The 21708-nt window shown below is 49.1% G+C and overlaps 1 protein-coding gene across 2 annotated transcripts in view; it reads right to left on the bottom strand.

Annotated features, from left to right (window-relative positions):
• Nucleotides 1-21708, bottom strand: part of LOC132819213 (collagen alpha-1(XI) chain-like) — a 220848-nt gene that overhangs the window by 89125 nt on the left and 110015 nt on the right. For both annotated transcript variants that reach the window (XM_060830676.1, XM_060830677.1), the window contains 7 exons: nt 20187-20231; nt 18185-18238; nt 18046-18090; nt 16911-16964; nt 16038-16091; nt 7978-8031; nt 5510-5617 (listed from right to left, as the gene is read on the bottom strand). In XM_060830676.1, coding sequence (XP_060686659.1) covers nt 5510-5617; nt 7978-8031; nt 16038-16091; nt 16911-16964; nt 18046-18090; nt 18185-18238; nt 20187-20231 — 414 coding nt within the window. The remainder of the gene's footprint in view (nt 1-5509; nt 5618-7977; nt 8032-16037; nt 16092-16910; nt 16965-18045; nt 18091-18184; nt 18239-20186; nt 20232-21708) is intronic.

The raw sequence follows: 21708 nt of genomic DNA, 5'->3' as shown, positions 1-21708 counted from the left end.
CGGGGCATTTTGAAATTGTGAGGAGGGGAGGAGGGGAGGGTGACAGGAATCAGTGCTGGGGCCTCAGCTATTTCCAATCAATATTGATTATTGAAATGAAGAGACGGAGTGTCACGTTATTGATATTTATTGATGATGCAGAGCTGGCTGGAAAGGTCAGGCTATACACAGCAGACAGAGGCTGCAGAGAGACGAAACACAGATCACAGATCACAGAACAGTACAGCACAGTACAGCACAGGCCCTTCAGCCCACAATGTTGTGTCGAGCATTTATCTTAATCTAAGATCAACCTAACCTACACACCCCTCAATTTACTGCCATCCACATACTCATCCAGTTGTTGCTTAAATGTCCCTAATGTCTCTGACTCTCCCACCACTGGCAGGGCATTCCATGCACCCCCCCACTCTGTGTAAAGTAGCTATCTCTGACACCTCCCCTAAACCTTCCTCCAATCACCTTAAAATTATGATCCCTTACAACAGCCATTTCTGCCCTGGGGAAAAGCCTCTGACTATCCACTCTATCTATGCCTCCATTACCTTGCACATCTCTATCAAGTCACCTTTATAGGTGTGAAAAGCCCTAGCTCACTCAATCCCTCTCCATAAGATCAACCCTCCAGTTCAGGCAGCATCCTGGTAAATCTCCTCTGCACCTTCTCTAAAGCATCTACTTCTTTCCCACAATGAGGCGATCAGAACTGGACACAATATTCCAAGTGTGGTTTAACCAGGGCTTTATAGAGCTGCAGCAAAACCGTGCAGCTCTTAAACTCGATCCCCCTGTTAATGAAAGCCAAAACACCATATGCCTTCTTAACAACCCTATCCACTTGGGTGGCAACTTCAAGGGATCTATAGACATTGACCCCAAGATCCCGCTGCTCCTCCACACTGCCAAGAATCTTGTCTTTAACCCTGTATTCAGCATTCAAATTTGACCTTCCAAAATTAATCACTTCACATTTATCCAGGTTGAACTCCATCTGCCACTTCTCAGCCCAGCTCTGCATCCTATCAATGTCATGTTGTAGCCTGCAACAGCCCTCGATATGATCTTCAACATCACTGACCTTTGTGTCATCGGCAAATTTACTAACCCACCCTTTCACTTCTTCATCCAAGTAATTTATAAAAACTCCAGAGAGCAGAGGCCCAAGAACAGATCCCTGCGGGATATCACTGGTCACTAACCTCCAGGCGGAATACTTTCCATCCACTATCACTCGCTGTCTTCTTTCAGCCAGCCAATCCTGTATCCAAACAGCCACATTTCCCTGTATCCCATATTTCCTGACTTTCTGAATAGGCCTACCATGGGGAACCTTATCAAATGCCTTGCTGAAATCCATATACACCACATCCACAGCTCAATCTCTGTCAGCTTGTCTCGCCACATCCTCAAAGAACTCAATAAGGCTTGTGAGGCATGACCTGCCCCTCACAAAGCCATGCTGACTGTCTTTAATCAAACTATGAATTCTCTCTCTCAGAATCCTTTCCTGTACCTTGCTGACCACTGATGTAAGACTGACTGGTCTGTAATTCCCAGTGATTTCCCTGTTCCCTTTCTCAAAAAGAGGAACAACATTCGCCTCCCTCCAATCATCCGGTACTACTCCATGGAGAGTGAGGATAGAAAGATCATCGCCAGAAGCGCAGCAATCTCATTCCTCGCTTCCCACAGTTCTCTTGGATGTATCTGGTCTGGCCCTGGGGACCTATCTATCTTGATGTTTCCCAGAATTTCCAGCACATCCCCTTAATATCAATCTGTTCAAATCTATTAACCTGGTCATGATGTTGTCACTATTAATAAGGTCCATCTCTCTAGTGAAAACTTTAACAAAAAACTCATTCGGGCCTCCCCTACCTTTTCAGATTCCAGGCACAAGTTCCCTTCACAATCCCTGATTGGCCCAACCCAGATCTCGAGAGGTTGAGTAAGTAGGCCATCAGGTGACCACATCAGTTTACCGGGGGGATGTGATATTATAAGGAAAGAAAAGGCAAGTACTTTTGAAAGGATGAAACTTGTAAAAGCTGGCATTGTAAAAGTAGAAGTACATGTGCATTTGTACAAGGAACACAGAGAGGCGGGTAACAGCAAATGTCATGTCCAGCATGACTCGCCTCTCTTCAGATACTGAAGCAGTCCATGTTCAAACGCAACAAGATCTGGATAATAACCAGGCTTGGGCTGACAAGTGGCAAGTAACATTTATGCCACAAACAAAATGCCAGGCTATGACCAACATCCCTTGACATTCAGTAGCGTTATCATCACTGAACCCCCCATTATCAACATTCTGGAGATTACCATTGATCAGCAACTCAACTGGACTTCCTCCATAAACACAGTGGCTACAAGAGCAGGTTCCAGAACTCCCACCAGATTTTAAGGGGTTTCCCCCTTGTTCCTGCCATCAAAACCCTACCCGCCCTCCCAGTAACCCCCCTCCTGACTCCCCAAAGCCTGTCCCACCATCTACAAGGCACATGTCAGGAGTGTGATGGAATACTCCCCACTGCCCTGGATGGGTGCAGCTCCAACAACACTCAAGAAGCTTGACACCATCCAGGTGGAAAGCAGCCCCTGCCTGATAGACACCACATCCACAAACATCCCCTCCCTCCACGCTCAGTAGCAGCTGTGTGTACTATTTACAAGATGCAATGCAGAAATTCATCAATGTTTCTTCAACAGCACCTTTCAAACCCACGACCATTTCCATCTAGAAGGAAAAGGGCAGCAGGTACATGGGAACATCATCCATAGGTTCCCCTCCAAGGCACTCACCATCCTGACTTGGAAATATATCACCGTTCCTTCACTGTCACTGGGTCAGAATCCTGGAATTCCCTCCCTAAGGGCTTTGTGGGTCTACCTACAGCACATGGTCTGCAGCGGCTCAAGAAGGCAGCTCACCCCCACCTTCAAGGGGCAACTAGGGACAGGCGATAAACGCTGGGCCCAGCCAGTGACAACCTTGTCCTAAGAAAAATAGTTGGCCTATAACCCAAGGGGTCTGGGGGACAGTAACAATTGGCCGGGTGTTTGGGGAGCAGATGCTGGGATACAGTGGGCAGTGTTGCTGGCTGTAATGAAGGGAGCGTGGACCTGCGGTGCAGGAGGGCACTGATGGTTCACCTGATGGTTCCCTGGGTCCAGGGGGTTGACCTGTAACATGGGGCTGAGTAAACTGGGTCAACATTCTCTGACATTCAGAAGAATTAGAGGGATTGAGGATCTCATTGATACATCCAGGATTCTGATAGGGTTTGATGGGGTTGATATTTAGATTGAATTCCTCCCCTCCATTCTGAGAACAACAGTTTAAATACCACCAAGACAGATTGCAAAATTGGAATTCAATAACAATTGGGAATTTAAAGCTCGTGAAATGGGGACCATTTGTCAATCGTCATAAAAACCCATCAGGTTCATTAATGTCCTGTACAGAAGGAAGTCTGCTATCCTTACCTGGGTCTGGCCAACTTGTGACTCCAGACCCACTGCAATGTAGGTGACCGTTAACTGTCCTCTGGGCAATTAAGGATGGGTGAGACATAGTTGCCTAGCCAGTGATGTCACATCCTGTGAACCTATTTTTAAAAAGTGATTTTTTGTTTCTGGGAATTGAGAGATATGGGAAGCACATGGGAAAGTGGAGGTGAAGCCTATGACTGGCTATGTTGATACTGGTACAGGAAGTTAAAAGGGATTGGTTAGATTGACAGATCAATGGCAGATGGAGTTTAACCTTAATAAATGGGAGGTGATCCACTTTGGGAAAAGGAACAAGACAAGAGAATACTCGATGAATGGTAGGACTCTAGGAAGCTCAGAGGGATCTTGGGGTGTGTGTTCACAGATCCCTGAAGGTGGCAGGACACGTTAAAAGGATGGTTACGAAGGTACATCCGATCATTACCTTTATTCGTCAAGGAATTGAATATAAGAGCTGAAAGGTTATATTGGAGCTGTACAGGCCTGTGATGAAGTGATAGGCTGGAGTACTGTGTGCAGCTCTGGTCCCCACACATTAGGAAGGATGTGATTGTACTCGGGGGGTGGGAGGGGTCAGAGGGGATTCACCAGGATGCTCCCTGCGATGGAGTATAGCAGCGATGAGGAGAGGCTGGATAAGCTCAGGGTGTTTGCTTTGAAGTGGAGAAAGTTGAGGGGGGGGCCTGATAGAGGTGCGTAAGACGATGAAGGGCATGGATTGAGAGAAGTTGTTTCCTTTAATTAAAGGGACAATAATGATATAATGTTAAAGTGAAAGGCAAGAGATTTAGAGGGGATTTGAAGAAAAGGTAGGGGTCCAGAATACGCTGCCTGGGAGGAAGGTTGAGGCAAAAGACACCTTGAAACCTTTAAACAAGGACTTGGATGAGCAACTGAAATATCGTGGCATTCAAGGCTATGGGACTAGTGCAGGAAAGTGGGATGATTGTAGACAGGACAGTGCTGACTTGATGGGCTGAAGGGCATCGGCTGTGCTGCATAATTAAGGCCAGGTGAAGACCATTTGGCCCCTTGAATCTGCTCCATTTGTAAAGTTTGCAGTTTGGGTCACCGTGAGGCTGTGGGGAACGTGGGCAGAGTTTTGGAGAATTGGGGGTTGGGTGCTTGGAGCTGATTGGGCAGGGGAAGCAGGTCGAGTTATTGTGCAGGGATTTGCATAGTTGGAGACTCTTGCCGTTGAGTAGTTGGGGGGGGGGGGGGGGGATGGGGTTGTGACAGTTTGGAGTTTGCACAGCTTGAGAGTTTTGGGGCTTTTAGATTGTTTAGGATTTCAGGAATTAAACATTGAGGCAAGAAATTTTGGGGAATGAATTGTTGGGGGAGTTGCTTGCTTTAGAAGTGGTTGATTTAATTAATCTGGGGGCAGGAGAATTCGGAGATTGTGTAACCGGGGTTATCGAGTGACGAGATATCAGGGCACGGCACACGACTGGGATTGGTCCATCCCTACTGACTGACAAACACCAGAGACCATTGGACCATCAGAAATGGAACAGGAGTAGGCCATTTGGCCCCTCGAGCTTGCTCTCTCATTCTCATGACCGATTCGACATTCCTCACGTCCACTTCGCTCCCCGTTCCCCATAACCTTTGATTTCCCCGACTGACCAAGAATCTCTCTCTCTCAGCTTTAAATATACACAAGGCCTCTGCCCCCACACCTCCCTTTGGCAAAGACTCACAACTCTCTGAGGGAAGAAATTCCTCCTCATCTCAGTCTTGAATTGGTGTCCCTTTATTTATTCTGAGGCAGTGTCCTCTGGGCTGAGACTGTCCCCATGAGGGGGACCATCCTCTCAGCATTGACCGTGTCAAGCTCCTTCAGAATCCTCAATGAGGTCACGCCCTCACCCCTCACTCTTCTAAACTCCAGTGAGTAGACTCCCAATCTGTTTGACCCCTCCATACCAGGGATCATGCTAGTGAACCTTCTCTGAACTGCCTCCTTTGTTAAATATCCAGCAAGACTCACCTTAGCACCTTCTTTTCCAGCTGCTCCTGGGAGACCTTGTTCCCCTGGTGGTCCAGGGGGTCCTGGGTGCCCTCGCTCACCTAACGGCCCGGTCTCTCCTGTTGGACCCTAACACCAGCAACAAGAGGACACAGGTCACTATGAAGGGAGCAAGATCATTCAATAACCTGTCATTAACATATCATTAACATTTTGTTAACATATAATTGGAATACATTAAACAGTGAGATTTCTCTCTGAAACCGAGAAGTCATTCTGAAATTAAAGCCAGAGTCGAGAGTGTGGTGCTGGAAAAGCACAGCAGGTTCAGGGAGTATCCGAGGAGCAGGAACATCGATGAAGGGTATTCCTGATGAAGGGCTCTGGCCCTGAATCGTCGATTCTAGTGGGATGCTGCCTGACCTGCTGTGCTTTTCCAGCAACACACTCTCAACCCTGATCTCCAGCATCTGGCGTCCTCACTGTCTCCTGAAATTAAAGCCATTCCATGACGATTGGCTGAAACATTAATGATTTCTAATGGAGAGGCTAATTTCTCTCAGCAGTTCTTTCTAAAGCGAAGGATAAGTTCTCAAATTTTGCACAAGATTTATTGACAAGAATTAACGATCCATTGGAAAACCTCTGAGCAGGATCGTATTTTCATGTCACTTCCTGGGATTCTCCTTGGGTCTGATAGAAACCTTTCTCCCTGATTGCAGGAGCAGGAACTTGAACAGAGAGGCTCTGATGGTCAGGAAAAGCTGGGCAGGGAGGAGGCTGTTCCTGAACAAAGACACTGGAGGGTCTGACCTGAGAGAGATAGACAGAAGGTGTTCCACCATCTCCACCGCCCTGCCCACTGTGTTGCGGAGACCAGACTCAGGGCCATCAATATCTCACAATCCCTAAGAAATCCCAATGCAATCACAAACGCAAAATAGGAATCTGCAGAGGGTCATTCCACAGTGAGACTGAACCAAACCCCAGAACGGTGGAGTCCTGTCACCAATGACACTTCAGCATCTCTCATACTCCAGTTATCACAGAACCTTGTCTGAACCAGGCGATTACTGGGTGATAAACTACCCTCCCCAACCATCCGGAGTTTCATCTTAAACCCCAGTGATCTCAGAAAGGAAATGGAATCTCATGAAAAGATTGAGTTGTCGATAGGGTAAGGGTGGTGGAATGGAAGGAGCCAAATTATTCATGAAGAGAGCTATCACAGACTCAATGGGCTGAGTGGCCTCCTTCTCTACTGGAGCTGTTCTGCTGGGAAGGCACATTGGCTCAGTGGTTAGCACTGTTGCCTCACAGAGCCAGGGACCCGGGTTCAATTCCTGACTCAGGTGACTGTCTGTGTGGAGTTTGCACGTTCTCCCCGTATCTTGTGGGTTTCCTCTGGGTGCTCCAGTTTCCTCCCACAATCTAAAGATGTGCAGCTTAGGTGAATTGGCCATGGGAAATTGCCCGTAGTGTTAGGTGCATTAGTCGGGGAAATGAGTCTGGGTGGGTTGCTCTTCGGAGGGTCGGTGTGGACTTGTTGGGCCGAAGGGCCTGTTTCTGCACTGTAGGGAATCTAATCTAAAGATTGGACCACTCACTGGGTAGTCACGTGACCCAATGATAATGGAGTCTGTGACCAATCACAATGTTCCATCTATCAATGAGCCCAGACAGGAGGTGACGAAGCCCACTCCCCACCCAACCTCCATCTCTCAATGGGGGAGCGCTTTGGGAACCACTGATCCAAAGTCCCCTGTTCCTCCTGAACTCGCTGTAATCTCCACACGTCACATCTCCAATTACTCAGATCCTGGAGCCCAGCATGTGGTGTCCTGAGAGAAATCACTCTCATTTCCATTTGAAAGAATCAACATGAACAGCCTCCACGGTCTCTCCCTGGAGTCTGCTCCAATGATTACCCTCGATCACACTGCAATATTGATCCCTGGATCACACTGGAATATTGATCCCTGGATCACACTGGAATCTGTCCATTGGAGGTCAGGCTCTGCAGGGTTTCCTGACCTGGATACAGTGAGGCAGCTGGTCAGGGAGGAGCTGATCCAATCCCCTTAGAGTCTAAACATAATGACTGGATCAATTCCCAATCTTCGCTGCTCCATCACACCCTGCAGAGTAACTCTGATTCCGTGAGGGATTGGAGACGGGTTGTGGAAACTGCATGATAATGGAGTGGTCACTGCCCAGACCTCAACTACTGTTGTCCCAGAGTGTGAGCTCTTGGCCCTAAGACCAAGGAGTCTTCACACTCGGATCAGAGATTAGCCCCATGTCAGGGATGGATTGTTAACTGACACACCTCCCCAGATTACCAACAGAAGACACCCCCGAGAGTTCCATGTTCCAGTTCAGTTTGACAGTTCAATTAATAGTTGACAGGGAGCAGGCTGCTGGACAGTGACACACACAGACAGCTGCTCCCCCTCCACCCCAAACTCCACCAGCGAGAGGTGTCCTACCTGAGGTCCCACAACACCCCCCGGACCAGGGGGCCCGGTCTTGCCTTGGAAACCCTGAAAAACAAAAACATTATTATTTTAATATAAGGATACAGTACTGGTGGGGACAGATCCGTCCCTGTATAACACTGGGGTACAGTACTGGTGGGGACAGGTCTATCCCTGTATAACACTGGGGTACAGTACTGGTGGGGACAGATCCATCCCTGTATAACACTGGGGTACAGTACTGGTGGGGACAGGTCTGTCCCTGTATAACACTGGGGTACAGTACTGGTGGGGACAGGTCTGTCCCTGTATAACACTGGGGTACAGTACTGGTGGGGACAGGTCTGTCCCTGTATAACACTGGGGTACAGTACTGGTGGGGACAGATCCGTCCCTGTATAACACTGGGGTACAGTACTGGTGGGGACAGATCTGTCTCTGCACAACACTGGGTACAGTAAAGATGGGGACAGGTCTGTCACTATGTAACACTGGGGTACAGTAATGGTGGGGACAGGTCTGTCAGTGTATAACACTGGGGTACAGTACTGGTGGGGACAGGTCGGTCACTGTATAACACTGGGGTACAGTACTGGTGGGAACGGGTCTGTCACTGTATAACACTGATACAGTAGTGGTGGGGACACGTCTGTCCCTGTATAACACTGGGATTCAGTAAAGATGGGGACAGGTCTGTCACTATGTAACACTGGGGTACAGTAATGGTGGGGACAGGTCTGTCAGTGTATAACACTGGGGTACAGTACTGGTGGGGACAGGTCGGTCACTGTATAACACTGGGGTACAGTACTGGTGGGAACGGGTCTGTCACTGTATAACACTGATACAGTAGTGGTGGGGACACGTCTGTCCCTGTATAACACTGGGATTCAGTAAAGATGGGGACAGGTCTGTCACTGTATAACACGGGTACAGTACTGGGTGGGGACAGGTCTGTCAGTGTATAACACGGGTACAGTACTGGGTGGGGACAGGTCTGTCAGCGTATTACACTGGGGTACAGTACTGGTGGGGACTGGTCTGTCACTGTATAATACTGGGTTACAGTACTGGTGGGGACAGGTCTGTCACTGTATAACACTGGGGTACAGTACTGGTGGGGACAGGTCTGTCACTGTATAACACTGGTGTACAGTACTGGTGGGGACAGGTCTGTCTCTGTATAACACTGGGGTACAGTACTGGTGGGGACAGGTCTGTCACTGTATAACACTGGGGTACAGTACTGGTGGGGACAGATCCGTCACTGTATAACACTGGGGTGCAGTACTGGTGGGGACAGGTCTGTCACTGTATAACACTGGGGTACACTACTGGTGGGGACTGGTCTGTCACTATATAACACTGGGGTACAGTACTGGTGGAGACTGGTCTGTTAGTGTATAACACTGGGGTACAGTACTAGTGGGGACAGGTGTGTCCCTGTATAACACTGGGGTACAGTACTGTTGGGGACAGGTCTATCCCTGTATAACACTGGGGTACAGTACTGGTGGGGACAGATCCGTCACTATATAACACTGGGGTACAGTACTGGTGGGGACAGATCCGTCACTATATAACATTGGGGTACAGTACTGGTGGGGGCAGGTCTGTCCCTGTATAACACTGGGGTACAGTACTGGTGGGGACAGGTCTGTCACTGTATAACACTGGGGAACTGTACTGGTGGGGACAGGGCTGCCAGTGTATAACACTGGGGTACAGTACTGGTGGGGACAGGTGTGTCCCTGTATTACACTGGGGTACAGTACTGTTGGGGACAAGTCTATCCCTGTATAACACTGGGGTACAGTACTGGCGGGGACAGGTCTGTCAGTGTATAACACTGGGGTACAGTACTGGTGGGGACAGGTCTGTCAGTGTATAACACTAGGGTACAGTACTGGTGGGGACAGGTCTGTCACTGTATAACACTGGGGTACAGTACTGGTGGGGATAGGTCTGTCACTGTATAACACTGGGGTACAGTACTGGGTGGGGACAGGTCTGTCCCTGTATAACACTGGGATACAGTACTGGTGGGGACAGGTCGGTCACTGTATAACACTGGGGTACAGTACTGGTGGGAACGGGTCTGTCACTGTATAACACTGATACAGTAGTGGTGGGGACAGGTCTGTCCCTGTATAACACTGGGATTCAGTAAAGATGGGGACAGGTCTGTCAGTGTATAACACGGGTACAGTACTGGGTGGGGACAGGTCTGTCAGCGTATTACACTGGGGTACAGTACTGGTGGGGACTGGTCTGTCACTGTATAACACTGGTGTACAGTACTGGTAAGGACAAGTCTGTCTCTGTATAACACTGGGGTACAGTACTGGTGGGGACAGGTCTGTCACTGTATAACACTGGGGTACAGTACTGGTGGGGACAGATCCGTCACTGTATAACACTGGGGTGCAGTACTGGTGGGGACAGGTCTGTCACTGTATAACACTGGGGTACACTACTGGTGGGGACAGGTCTGTCACTATATAACACTGGGGTACAGTACTGGTGGGGACAGGTCTGTCCCTGTATAACACTGGGGTACAGTAAAGATGGGGACAGGTCTGTCACTATGTAACACTGGGGTACAGTAATGGTGGGGACAGGTCTGTCAGTGTATAACACTGGGGTACAGTACTGGTGGGGACAGGTCGGTCACTGTATAACACTGGGGTACAGTACTGGTGGGAACGGGTCTGTCACTGTATAACACTGATACAGTAGTGGTGGGGACAGGTCTGTCCCTGTATAACACTGGGATTCAGTAAAGATGGGGACAGGTCTGTCAGTGTATAACACGGGTACAGTACTGGGTGGGGACAGGTCTGTCAGCGTATTACACTGGGGTACAGTACTGGTGGGGACTGGTCTGTCACTGTATAATACTGGGGTACAGTACTGGTAAGGACAGGTCTGTCACTGTATAACACTGGTGTACAGTACTGGTAAGGACAAGTCTGTCTCTGTATAACACTGGGGTACAGTACTGGTGGGGACAGGTCTGTCACTGTATAACACTGGGGTACAGTACTGGTGGGGACTGGTCTGTCACTATATAACACTGGGGTACAGTACTGGTGGAGACTGGTCTGTTAGTGTATAACACTGGGGTACAGTACTGGTGGGGACAGGTGTGTCCCTGTATAACACTGGGGTACAGTACTGTTGGGGACAAGTCTATCCCTGTATAACACTGGGGTACAGTACTGGCGGGGACAGGTCTGTCAGTGTATAACACTGGGGTACAGTACTGGTGGGGACAGGTCTGTCAGTGTATAACACTAGGGTACAGTACTGGTGGGGACAGGTCTGTCACTGTATAACACTGGGGTACAGTACTGGTGGGGACAGGTCTGTCACTGTATAACACTGGGGTACAGTACTGGTGGGGACAGGTCTGTCCCTGTATAACACTGGGATTCAGTAAAGATGGGGACAGGTCTGTCAGTGTATAACACGGGTACAGTACTGGGTGGGGACAGGTCTGTCAGCGTATTACACTGGGGTACAGTACTGGTGGGGACTGGTCTGTCACTGTATAATACTGGGGTACAGTACTGGTAAGGACAGGTCTGTCACTGTATAACACTGGTGTACAGTACTGGTAAGGACAGGTCTGTCTCTGTATAACACTGGGGTACAGTACTGGTGGGGACAGGTCTGTCACTGTATAACACTGGGGTACAGTACTGGTGGGGACAGATCCGTCACTGTATAACACTGGGGTGCAGTACTGGTGGGGACAGGTCTGTCACTGTATAACACTGGGGTACACTACTGGTGGGGACTGGTCTGTCACTATATAACACTGGGGTACAGTACTGGTGGAGACTGGTCTGTTAGTGTATAACACTGGGGTACAGTACTGGTGGGGACAGGTGTGTCCCTGTATAACACTGGGGTACAGTACTGTTGGGGACAGGTCTATCCCTGTATAACACTGGGGTACAGTACTGGTGGGGACAGATCCGTCACTATATAACACTGGGGTACAGTACTGGTGGGGACAGATCCGTCACTATATAACATTGGGGTACAGTACTGGTGGGGGCAGGTCTGTCCCTGTATAACACTGGGGTACAGTACTGGTGGGGACAGGTCTGTCACTGTATAACACTGGGGAACTGTACTGGTGGGGACAGGGCTGCCAGTGTATAACACTGGGGTACAGTACTGGTGGGGACAGGTGTGTCCCTGTATAACACTGGGGTACAGTACTGGTGGGGACAGGTCTGTCAGTGTATAACACTAGGGTACAGTACTGGTGGGGACAGGTCTGTCCCTGTATAACACTGGGGTACAGTACTGGTGGGGACAGGTCTGTCAGTGTATTACACTGGGGTGGAGTACTGGTGGGGACAGGTCTGTCTCTGTATAACACTGGGGTACAGTACTGGTGGGGACGGGTCTGTCACTGTATAACACTGAGGTACAGTACTGGTGGGGACAGGTCTGTCGCTGTATAACACTGGGGTACAGTACTGGTGTGGATGGGTCTGTCACTGTATAACATTGGGGTGCAGAATTGGTGCAGACGGGTCTGTCAGTGTAAAACACTGGGTTCATAGTGTCCTACAGCACAGAGACAGGCCCTTTGGTACAAACTGGTCCATGCTGAGCAAAATGTCCATCCACACTAACCCCCTTTCCCTGCACTTGGCCCATATCCTTCTCATCCTTTCCTATCCAGGTATTTGTCCAAATGCCTTTTAAATATTGTTAATGTACCCGCCTCAACCACTTCCGCTGGCAGCTCATTCCATATGCGTACCATATGGAATGTGAAAAATAAGTTGCCCCTCAGGTTCCCTTTTATTCTTTCCCTTCTAACTTTAAACTGATGGCCTGTAGTGCTTGATTCCCCAACCCCGGGAAAAAGACTGAGTGCACTCACCTTACCTCTCATAATCTTGTACACATTCATAAAATCCCCCTCAGTCTCCTGTTCTCTAAAGTAGTAACTCCTAGCTTTGTTCAACCTCTCTCTATAACTCAAACCATTAACTCCTTGTAAATTTCTTCTGCTCTCTTTCCAGTTTAATAACATCCTCCCTATAACAAGGTGACCAAAACTGAACACAATACCCCAAATGTGGCCTCACCACTGCCCTGTACAACTGCAACATAACTTCCCAACTCCTATCCTCAATGCCCTGACTGATGAAGGTCAATGTGCCAAAAGCCTTCTTCACTGCTCTGTCTACCTGGGACTCCACTTTCAGAGAACCGTGCACCTGAGCTCCAAGGTCCCTCTGTCCCACTACACTCCTTAAGGCCCTACCATTCACCATGAAACCCCTACCTTGATTTGACTTTCCAAAACGCAAGACCTCACACCTATCTATATTAAGCTCCACCTACTATTTCTTGGCCCACTTTCCCTGCTGATCAAGTCTTGCTGTAATTTCTGATTTAGTGATCATAACAAGGTAAGTCAGGTGGACCTCACAGAATATGAGTTCCCTGATTGAGCCTGTTAATCTAGTTCAGTTTGGGCTGACAGATATAAACAGGAGTGTCAGGGGTTCTGTTCACTCTGAGAGCTGGCTCTGAGGGAAATGGACTGATGTGAAGGACTCTCCACCTGTAAATAAAGGGGGACTTGGTGACAGAATACTGGTCTCTGTGGAGTTATTTCTTGGTGCAGTTCTGGTAGTGAGCGGAACATATTAAATCAAGAAACTATGTCAATCTTGCAAAAATATTTTTTATTGTTAAAGTGAGTATTCTTTCTTTTGCAGTTAATATTTCAAGAAAATGTCATGCCCCACATTTGACTGTGAGTACATGTCTACGTGTGTGTGTATGTGTATGTGTGTTGGTCTATGTGTGCCTGTGTTTGAGAAAGTGTGTGCAAGTGGGACTGAACAGTGGTTAGCACTGCTGCCTCGTAGCGCCAGGGTCCCAGGTTCAATTCCACCCTCGGGTGACTGTCTGTGTGGAGTTTGCACATTCTCCGTGTCTGCTTGGGTTTCCTCCAGGTGCTCCGGTTTCCTCCCACAGCTGTGGGGGTTTGGGTGGATTGGCCATAGGGAAATGAAAAGTTACAGGGATGGGGTGGCTCTGGGTGGGATACTCTTCTGCGGGTCACTGTGGATTCAATGGATCAAATGGTCTGCTCCCACACTGTGGGGGACTGTATGATTCGGAGGGAGGGAGGGTGTATGTGCACATGTGTTAATCATTTGTCATGTGATTTTTCATTCACCTGTCGTCCATTTTCCTGGATCCCACAGAACGCAGAGAGGAACAATCCTCTCCGATTATTCTAATAGACCAACTCCGACAGTGCTCTCATTGTCACTCACACCTTCGAAATCAGACATGGTGATGATTCAAACCTTGCTGTCCTTCTGACATCTGCCTGAAGCAAACAATCTAGAAACTTTAATTCTCACACAAACTCTAGGTTTCACTCTCAAAGCCGATCATAACCTGCCTGAAGGTTGTTTGGAAATATCTGATGCCTGTCAAGGTAGAATTGCCCGTCAGAAACTTCGATGAAACAAAAATCCAAATTTCACAAACACTTGCTGTTGCACTGACTTCCTGAGCAGGTGTATCCCATTCTGTAAGACCCAATATCCAGCAACAACCTGAACACAATCTAAAATGACTGTTTAACCTTCCATACTCAGGGCCTTCCAGGCCGGTCAATATAACCCAGCCTCGTCATCGATCCCGGGGAGGACAGGGTTATTCTGGTGAATCTGCACTGCCCTCTCCCAGGCCAGTCTCCCCTTCCTGAGGAGCAGGATACTGACTCTCCAAACATTGGAATAGGGACTGATGTAGGCCATTCAGTCCCTCAAACCTGCTCCTTTTCTGAATAGGATTGTGGCTCATCTGATTGCAGCCTTGACTCCAGGTTCCCACCTATGCTCAGTCACCTTTGACCTTCATTTGTCAATCTACCAACCTCAAAAATCCACCTGAGAAATATCCAATGGCCCAACCTCCACTACTGCCTTGGGAAAGGAATTTCAAAGACCCATAAATTCTCAGAAAGAACACTCCTCCTCACCCTGTGTCTTCAATGGGAGACCCTTCATTACTAACCCATGTCCCCTCACTCTAGACCCTTGTACAAGGGGAAGCATCCTCTCAGTCTCCACCCTGACAAGGTCCCTCAGGATCTGACAGGTTTCAATAAGACCCCTCACATTCTTCATCACCCCATTAGATACAGGTCCAGCCTGTCCATCCTTCCCTCATTAGATAACCCCCTCACCCAGGAATCACTGGAGTGAACTTTCTCTCCTAATGTAATGCTATCCTTTTATAACTGAGCAATCCAGGACTGTGCCCAGCGTTCCCGTGGTCTCACCACCATCCAGTACATTTTAAACTGGAAGAAAACATCCCCAGTTTTACAATCTGTTCCCCTTGAACATTCCAGTTCTTCTCCTGATCACTCTCGGGCCTTGTTTCCTGCTGTTGTTGATGGCCCAGGATCCCCAGATCCCTCTGTACTGCACAGCTGCACAATCCCGCTCCGTTTTTATGAAACATTGATCTCTCTGGAGAAGTCAACTCCAGACATTGATCTCTCTGACAAAAACTTTCCCACTCACTCAGTTTTTGCTCCTTACAGACCTCCTGATATTCTCTTCACAAATCACTTCCTTACCTTTTTGCCACCAGCAAGTTTCAACTTTCAGACCTCCTGTCCTAGTCATTGGTATAAATTATAACATGCTGAGTCCCAAGCTCTGTCTGCTCTCAAACTAAAAGTGACCTATTTATGGTCACTCTCTGTTGGTCACTCAATCCTTGATCCATGTTAATCTGTCACCTACCCTCCACCCACCCAAGATTTCTCATTTTACTTATAACTATTCAAGTAGCACCTTAGCAAATGTCTTTGAGAAATGTAAATACATCATTTATTCACAATGTTTGTTCCACCTCAGAAAGTTCTAGTAAATTTATTTGAACATTCTTTCTTAATGCCATGTGGCCCCCAACCAAACAGCAGCTTCTCTGTCCCCTTTCCCTGTCCCAGCCTCTCCGGTAAAAAGCAGGATTCTCGTCCCAGTGACAGGGGTTATACTCACAGTCTCGCCCCTCTGTCCAGGGTGTCCTGGCAATCCATCCTTACCAGCGGGTCCCTGTAAACACATGACCGTGTACAGCTCAGAGAGGTGAGGTGTAAGAATGGTATGAACACAGAGGGATGGCACAAGACGAGAGTTTAAATCCCAGGCTGACGTGGGGGCCCATGCCCATTGGCTGCAGAGTCAGAGAGAGTCCTGTGTCTCCTTGTTCTGGGATTGTTAGATTGAAAGCAGGTGATTAACCTGAGACACCAGTAACATCTTCCTCGGATCAAATAGAAAGCCCATTGGCTGAGAGCCCCAGCCAATCAGAGCATGCAGCTTCTGCCTGTGCTACACCAGGGGTGGGGGTGGTCAGGGGAGCTGGGGGAAGGAGTGTGATGGTAGTTAACCCTCTGACCTCTCCAAATGTTCAGGATGACCAATGGAGCCAAGCCACAGGAGAGTGAGGCAGAGGTGGAGATAGTGAGGGGAGCAGGTGGAGGGTAGGACAGGTGAGGGTGCAGAACCGAGGGGAACGGAAAGGGGGTGGGGAGATCAAGCGAGAGGGGTAAACTGTCAGTGAGGTTAGCCAGCTCCTGGGGAAAGCAGGGCTCAGTGAGTAACAGATCGCACTGCTTGTAAGTCCGACCCATTCGATCTGACCATGAAACCTTCAGCTTTCCCTCCCGAGGATATGCAACAAGAATGTGGGTCCAAAGGCAGTGGGATCTTCCTATACACATTCAGATCAGGTACCAAGGCTCTGACTGGGCCTTGATGCAGTGTTGACTTGGGAAGCTGGAGGTTTGGTTTCTGCATTGGAATGGAATGGAGACCAGGCCAGGGCCAGGCTGCTCAGGAATCCCCACAGAAAGGGAACAGTTTACTTACTGGAGGCCCTTTGGGTCCGGCAAATCCAGTGGGGCCCTGGGGTCCTGGAGGTCCCTGAGAAAACAAACAGAATAAAGATGAAACACGACAGAGCATTGGAATGTCTCTGGGAACACAAGTATCCCTCACCATGTCCCTCTCAGCTCCAAGCAGCTTACATCGTCCTTATGGCCAGAGCTCGAAGATTGAGCCACCATCGGAGTGACCGCCCCTTCTCAGTGACCAGCTCATATTGTCAGATGGTGATTAGACACTGAGCTGTTTCCATCAAACCAGGCCCAACCTACTCAACCTTTCCCCTTTTTGGGAAATGTCTCTCAGTCGAGATATCAGCCAAGAGAATCCTCGGGAAGTCAAGACACTGGGACAGTATCCAGGCAACAGCCTCCGCTCCCTCGGTCACAATATTCAGCTTGGAACTCGACTCACATCATCAGCTCCCCCCCTCCTCCAGCCCCTACACCCCCTCCCTATCTCTGTAACCCCCTCCAGCCCCTACACCCCTCCCTATCTCTGTAACCTCCTCCAACCCCTAAACCCCCTCCCTATCTCTGTAACCTCCTCCAGTCCCTACACCCCCTCCCTATCTCTGTAACCACCTCCAGCCCCTACATCCCCTCCCTATCTCTGTAACCCCCTCCAGTCCCTACACTCCCTCCCTATCCTCTGTTACCTCCTCCAGCCCCTACACCTCCTCCCTATCCCTGTAACCTCCTCCAGCCCCTACACCCCCTCCCTAGTTCTGTAACCGCCTACTTTATTTTCCTGCAAATGGCTTTGAGGCTGTAATTCCCTCAAGGCTGCTATATAAATGCAAATTGTAGTTGTTGTGAAGATGTTGGATGTGTTAGTCAGTGACAGATTGTTCACTAACTCTCTGAAGCAGTGTTATTTATTGAAGCAGTGCCTGGGTGACAGTGTGTCGAGGTTAAACAGCCAGTGGGAGCTGCTTCATTGCTGATGTCTCTCAGGGAGGAACTGAAAGCTGGACAGGGTCAGAGAGGACACAGGCTCCTGTCATGTTTCCAGACGGCTTTGAGATGCCTTGGATCCTGTCAGCGAGCAGAACCAGCTCAAAGGACCAGATGATTGACAGGATGGGCATCCACTTGTCAGTCATGGACACCTCACTTACCCTTTCCCCAGGCCCACCAGGGGGACCGTCACTTCCAGATGTTCCCTAAGGACACACAGAGACAACACACAGTCAATCTCAGCAACGGGTGAAGGTGAGAAATGATTCCATATCCTCAGTGATCCCACTCAGTCCGTACCTTTGCTCCTGGTTTTCCAGTGGGACCTCTTGGACCACGACCTCCACGTGGACCCTGCAAAACATTCACCACAAACCGTGAAAGACTCAGACAGAAATAAATGGGTGAGCTTTTACTGTCGAGATGGAGACCTTTCCCAACACGCTTTTTAATTGGAGGATAAATAACTTCACGACACACGGTGATGATGTCAACCACAGCAAACTGGGCAACTCCACCTCACTCCAAAATCAGTTTCACAAAAACACAAACTCATTCTCTAATTCCCTCCAGTTCTGAGGAATTTCAGGATTTTCCCAATAATCAAAGTCACAGCAGAACGTTTGTCTGGATATCGATGGCAGGAGGAACCTGGTGATAAAACGAGGTTTGGTTCTTGCCATTCGATCTTGTTCAGTCCCGAAACAAAAATCATCTCAAACAGGTCAATCACTTATAGACCGTTACTGAATTATTCTTCAAGACTTTGGGGTGGCACGGTGACACAGTGGTTAGCACTGCTGCCTCACAGCGCCAGGGACCCGGGTTCAATTCCTGCCTCAGGCGACTGTCTGTGTGGAGTTTGCACGTTCTCCCCGTGTCTGCGTGGGTTTCCTCCGGGTGCTCCGGTTTCCTCCCACAGTCACAAAGGTGTGCAGGTTAGGGGAATTGGCCATGCTAAATTGCCCGTAGTGTTAGGTGAAGGGGTAAATGTAGGGGAATGGCTCTTCGGAAATAAATTGCCTGTAGTGTTAGGTGCATTGGTGAGAGTGAAATAGGTCTGGGTGGGTTACTTTTTGGAGGGTCGGTGTGGACTGGTTGGGCCGAAGGGCCTGTTTCCACGCTATAAGTAATCTATATCTAATCTAATCTATACTTTTATATGTTTAATTCCTCTTTTCCCTTTAGATCTCTTTCATTTCTTTCAGAATCCACTCTCTCTTTCCCTCTCAGGTGCTTTTTGTGCATCTGATTGGATCCTAATTGACCAATTTTCTTCGTGGTCATTCTGGATTTTGGAGCCATCCTTAATCGTCATTAGTTGAGCAGTCACTCAGGCCGAGCAGCTGGAGAAGCTGGGATTGTTCTCTGTGGAGCAGAGAAAGTTCTGGAGAGGATTAACCGAGGAGTTTAAAATCAGGAAATGAGATTGATTGAGTAAATTGGGAGAGACTCTGTTTCTGCCCTCCTCCTGCCCAGTTTCTCAGGTTGTCAGTCCTTCTTAAACCCGATGCTTTCCTGCCCATTGTGTGCGTCAAACACAAAAAAAGGAGCAAGAGTAGGCCCTTCGGCCCTTTGAGCCTGTTCCACCATCCAATATGATCATGGCTGATCATCCAACTCAGTCCCCTGGTCCTGACTTCTTCCCCATGCTCTTTGATCCCATCATCCATAAGAAGTTTATATAACTCCTTCTGAGGCAGAGAATTCCACAGGCTTCCCATTCTCTGGGTGAAGAGATTTCTCCTCGTCTCAGTCTCCTCATCTCCTCATGGTATACCCTGGTTCTGGAGTCTCTGGTCACTGGGAACACCTTTCTAGCATCTGTCCTGTCTAGTCCTGTGAGAATTCCAACAGAGAGCCCTCTCTGAATTCTTCTAAACTCCAGTGAATGCACTCTCTCTTGATCCCATCAGTCCTGCCAGCCCAGGACTCAGTCTAGGAAACCTTCACTGCACCCCCTCCTTCCCTGACAGCCTTCAGTAAACTGTCACTCCACTCCCAGGAACATCCCCCTTTTCCCCAGAGAACAAAAGGCAGTGCTGCCTAAGTCCAGACCCAGTGCGAAGCCTCCAGCAGAAAACAGGGGTTTGTTCAACTCTGTGATCGGTTTGGAATCAAACATCCAAACCAGTTCATCCTATGATTCACAGCAGCTTTGACAATATCAATACCTTCGTTAACTGACATTTTACCAGATGATTGTAAATATTCAGATCTAGTCAACACAAAGTCTGTAGTCCCCAGGCCCCTCAGTAACTGGTAAAGCCATTTCTGAGGGGGCACAGTGACAGATACTTACGGTCGGACCCCTTTGTCCTCTCGGGCCAGATTTACCAGGAACACCCTGTCAATCAAAGAGAAAATATAATTATACAGGGAACAGGCAAATAGGATACCCAATGCCAATACAGTGACATAGAGCATCATGTTCAGAGGGTAGGTGCAGAGGGAGTGCCGCACTGTCGGAGGGTCAGTGCTGAGGGAGTGCCGCACTGTCGGAGGATCAGTGCTGAGGGAGTGCCGCACTGTCGGAGGGTCAGTGCTGAGGGAGTGCCGCACTGTCAGAGGGTCAGTGCTGAGGGAGTGCCGCACTGTCGGAGGATCAGTGCTGAGGGAGTGCCGCACTGTCGGAGGGTCAGTACTGAGGGAGTGCCGCACTGTCAGAGGATCAGTGCTGAGGGAGTGCTGCACTGTCGGAGGGTCAGTGTTGAGGGAGTGCAGCAGTGACAGTGTTAATAGTGATCACACAGCAGCAGTACCTCTCTGAGTGTGATGAACGGTGTGATGTGTCAGGTTGTACAAGGCTATAGGCCAAGGGCCCTCAAGTGGGACTGGAATAGTCAGGTGGTTATTTCTGACCATTGCAGAGACAATGGGCTGGAAGGCTCGAGATCTCTGCAGTGATGTAGTGACAGGTGCTATGGCAATGCAATAAACAATGCTGCTGCAGAAATCATGTTATTTCACATAAAGGGAAAGCTTTGTCATCCCGTTTCCCCCCTGCCCCCACTGACAGACAATGTTCCAGCCTCTGTTTGGTTGGTGAATTGTCACTGGCCTTTGAACAGGAATGACTCACTAACGTTCCCTGAGGTGAATGAGTGCCTTCATTGCTTCAAGTGCTTTCATAAAGTCTCTGGTGATTCTCAACCATCGGAAATGAGGCCGGCCGGCCCGTCCCACTGGGGGATCAGATTAAAGTCACTGTCAGCGCTGGCTGCCCAATGCTGTCAGGATGAGATGAGCTGTTCTGTAAATTGCAGCAATTGACATGTTCCTTCCATCAGTAAACTGCCTGCCTCTGACCCCTCCACCCCCTGCATGCATTCACACCATCAGCGAGTGACCCGTCCACACCTGCTCCCTCCCAGCTGCTGCCCACATCAATAATTCCTGCTCCGGCATTCCGATTAGATCAGAGCCTGACTCATCCTGCACTCCCTCAACATCTGGTTTAACCCTCTCCTCACCATCTCCAGCTGGGACACAATGCAGCACCTCTGTTCGACAATATTCTCATGGTGTCTGGCTGGTTCACCTCTCATCATCCCTGTAACCCCCTCCAGCCCCTAAACCCCTCCCTATCTGTAACTTCCTCCAGCCTCTACTCCCCCTCCCTACCCCTGTCACCTCATCCAGCCTCTACATCCCTCCCCATCGCTGTCACATCCTCCAGCCCCTAAACCCCTCCCTATCTCTGTAACCCCCTCCAGCCCCTACACCCCTCCCTAACCCTGTCACCTCATCCAGCCTCTACACCCTTCCCCTTGCTGTCACATCCTCCAGCCCCTACATCCCTCCTTACCTCTGTAACCCCCTCC

Source organism: Hemiscyllium ocellatum, chromosome 9 (genome assembly GCF_020745735.1).
Source record: "Hemiscyllium ocellatum isolate sHemOce1 chromosome 9, sHemOce1.pat.X.cur, whole genome shotgun sequence".
Classification (NCBI taxonomy): domain Eukaryota; kingdom Metazoa; phylum Chordata; class Chondrichthyes; order Orectolobiformes; family Hemiscylliidae; genus Hemiscyllium; species Hemiscyllium ocellatum.
This window is presented reverse-complemented; position numbering and strand designations above follow the sequence as displayed.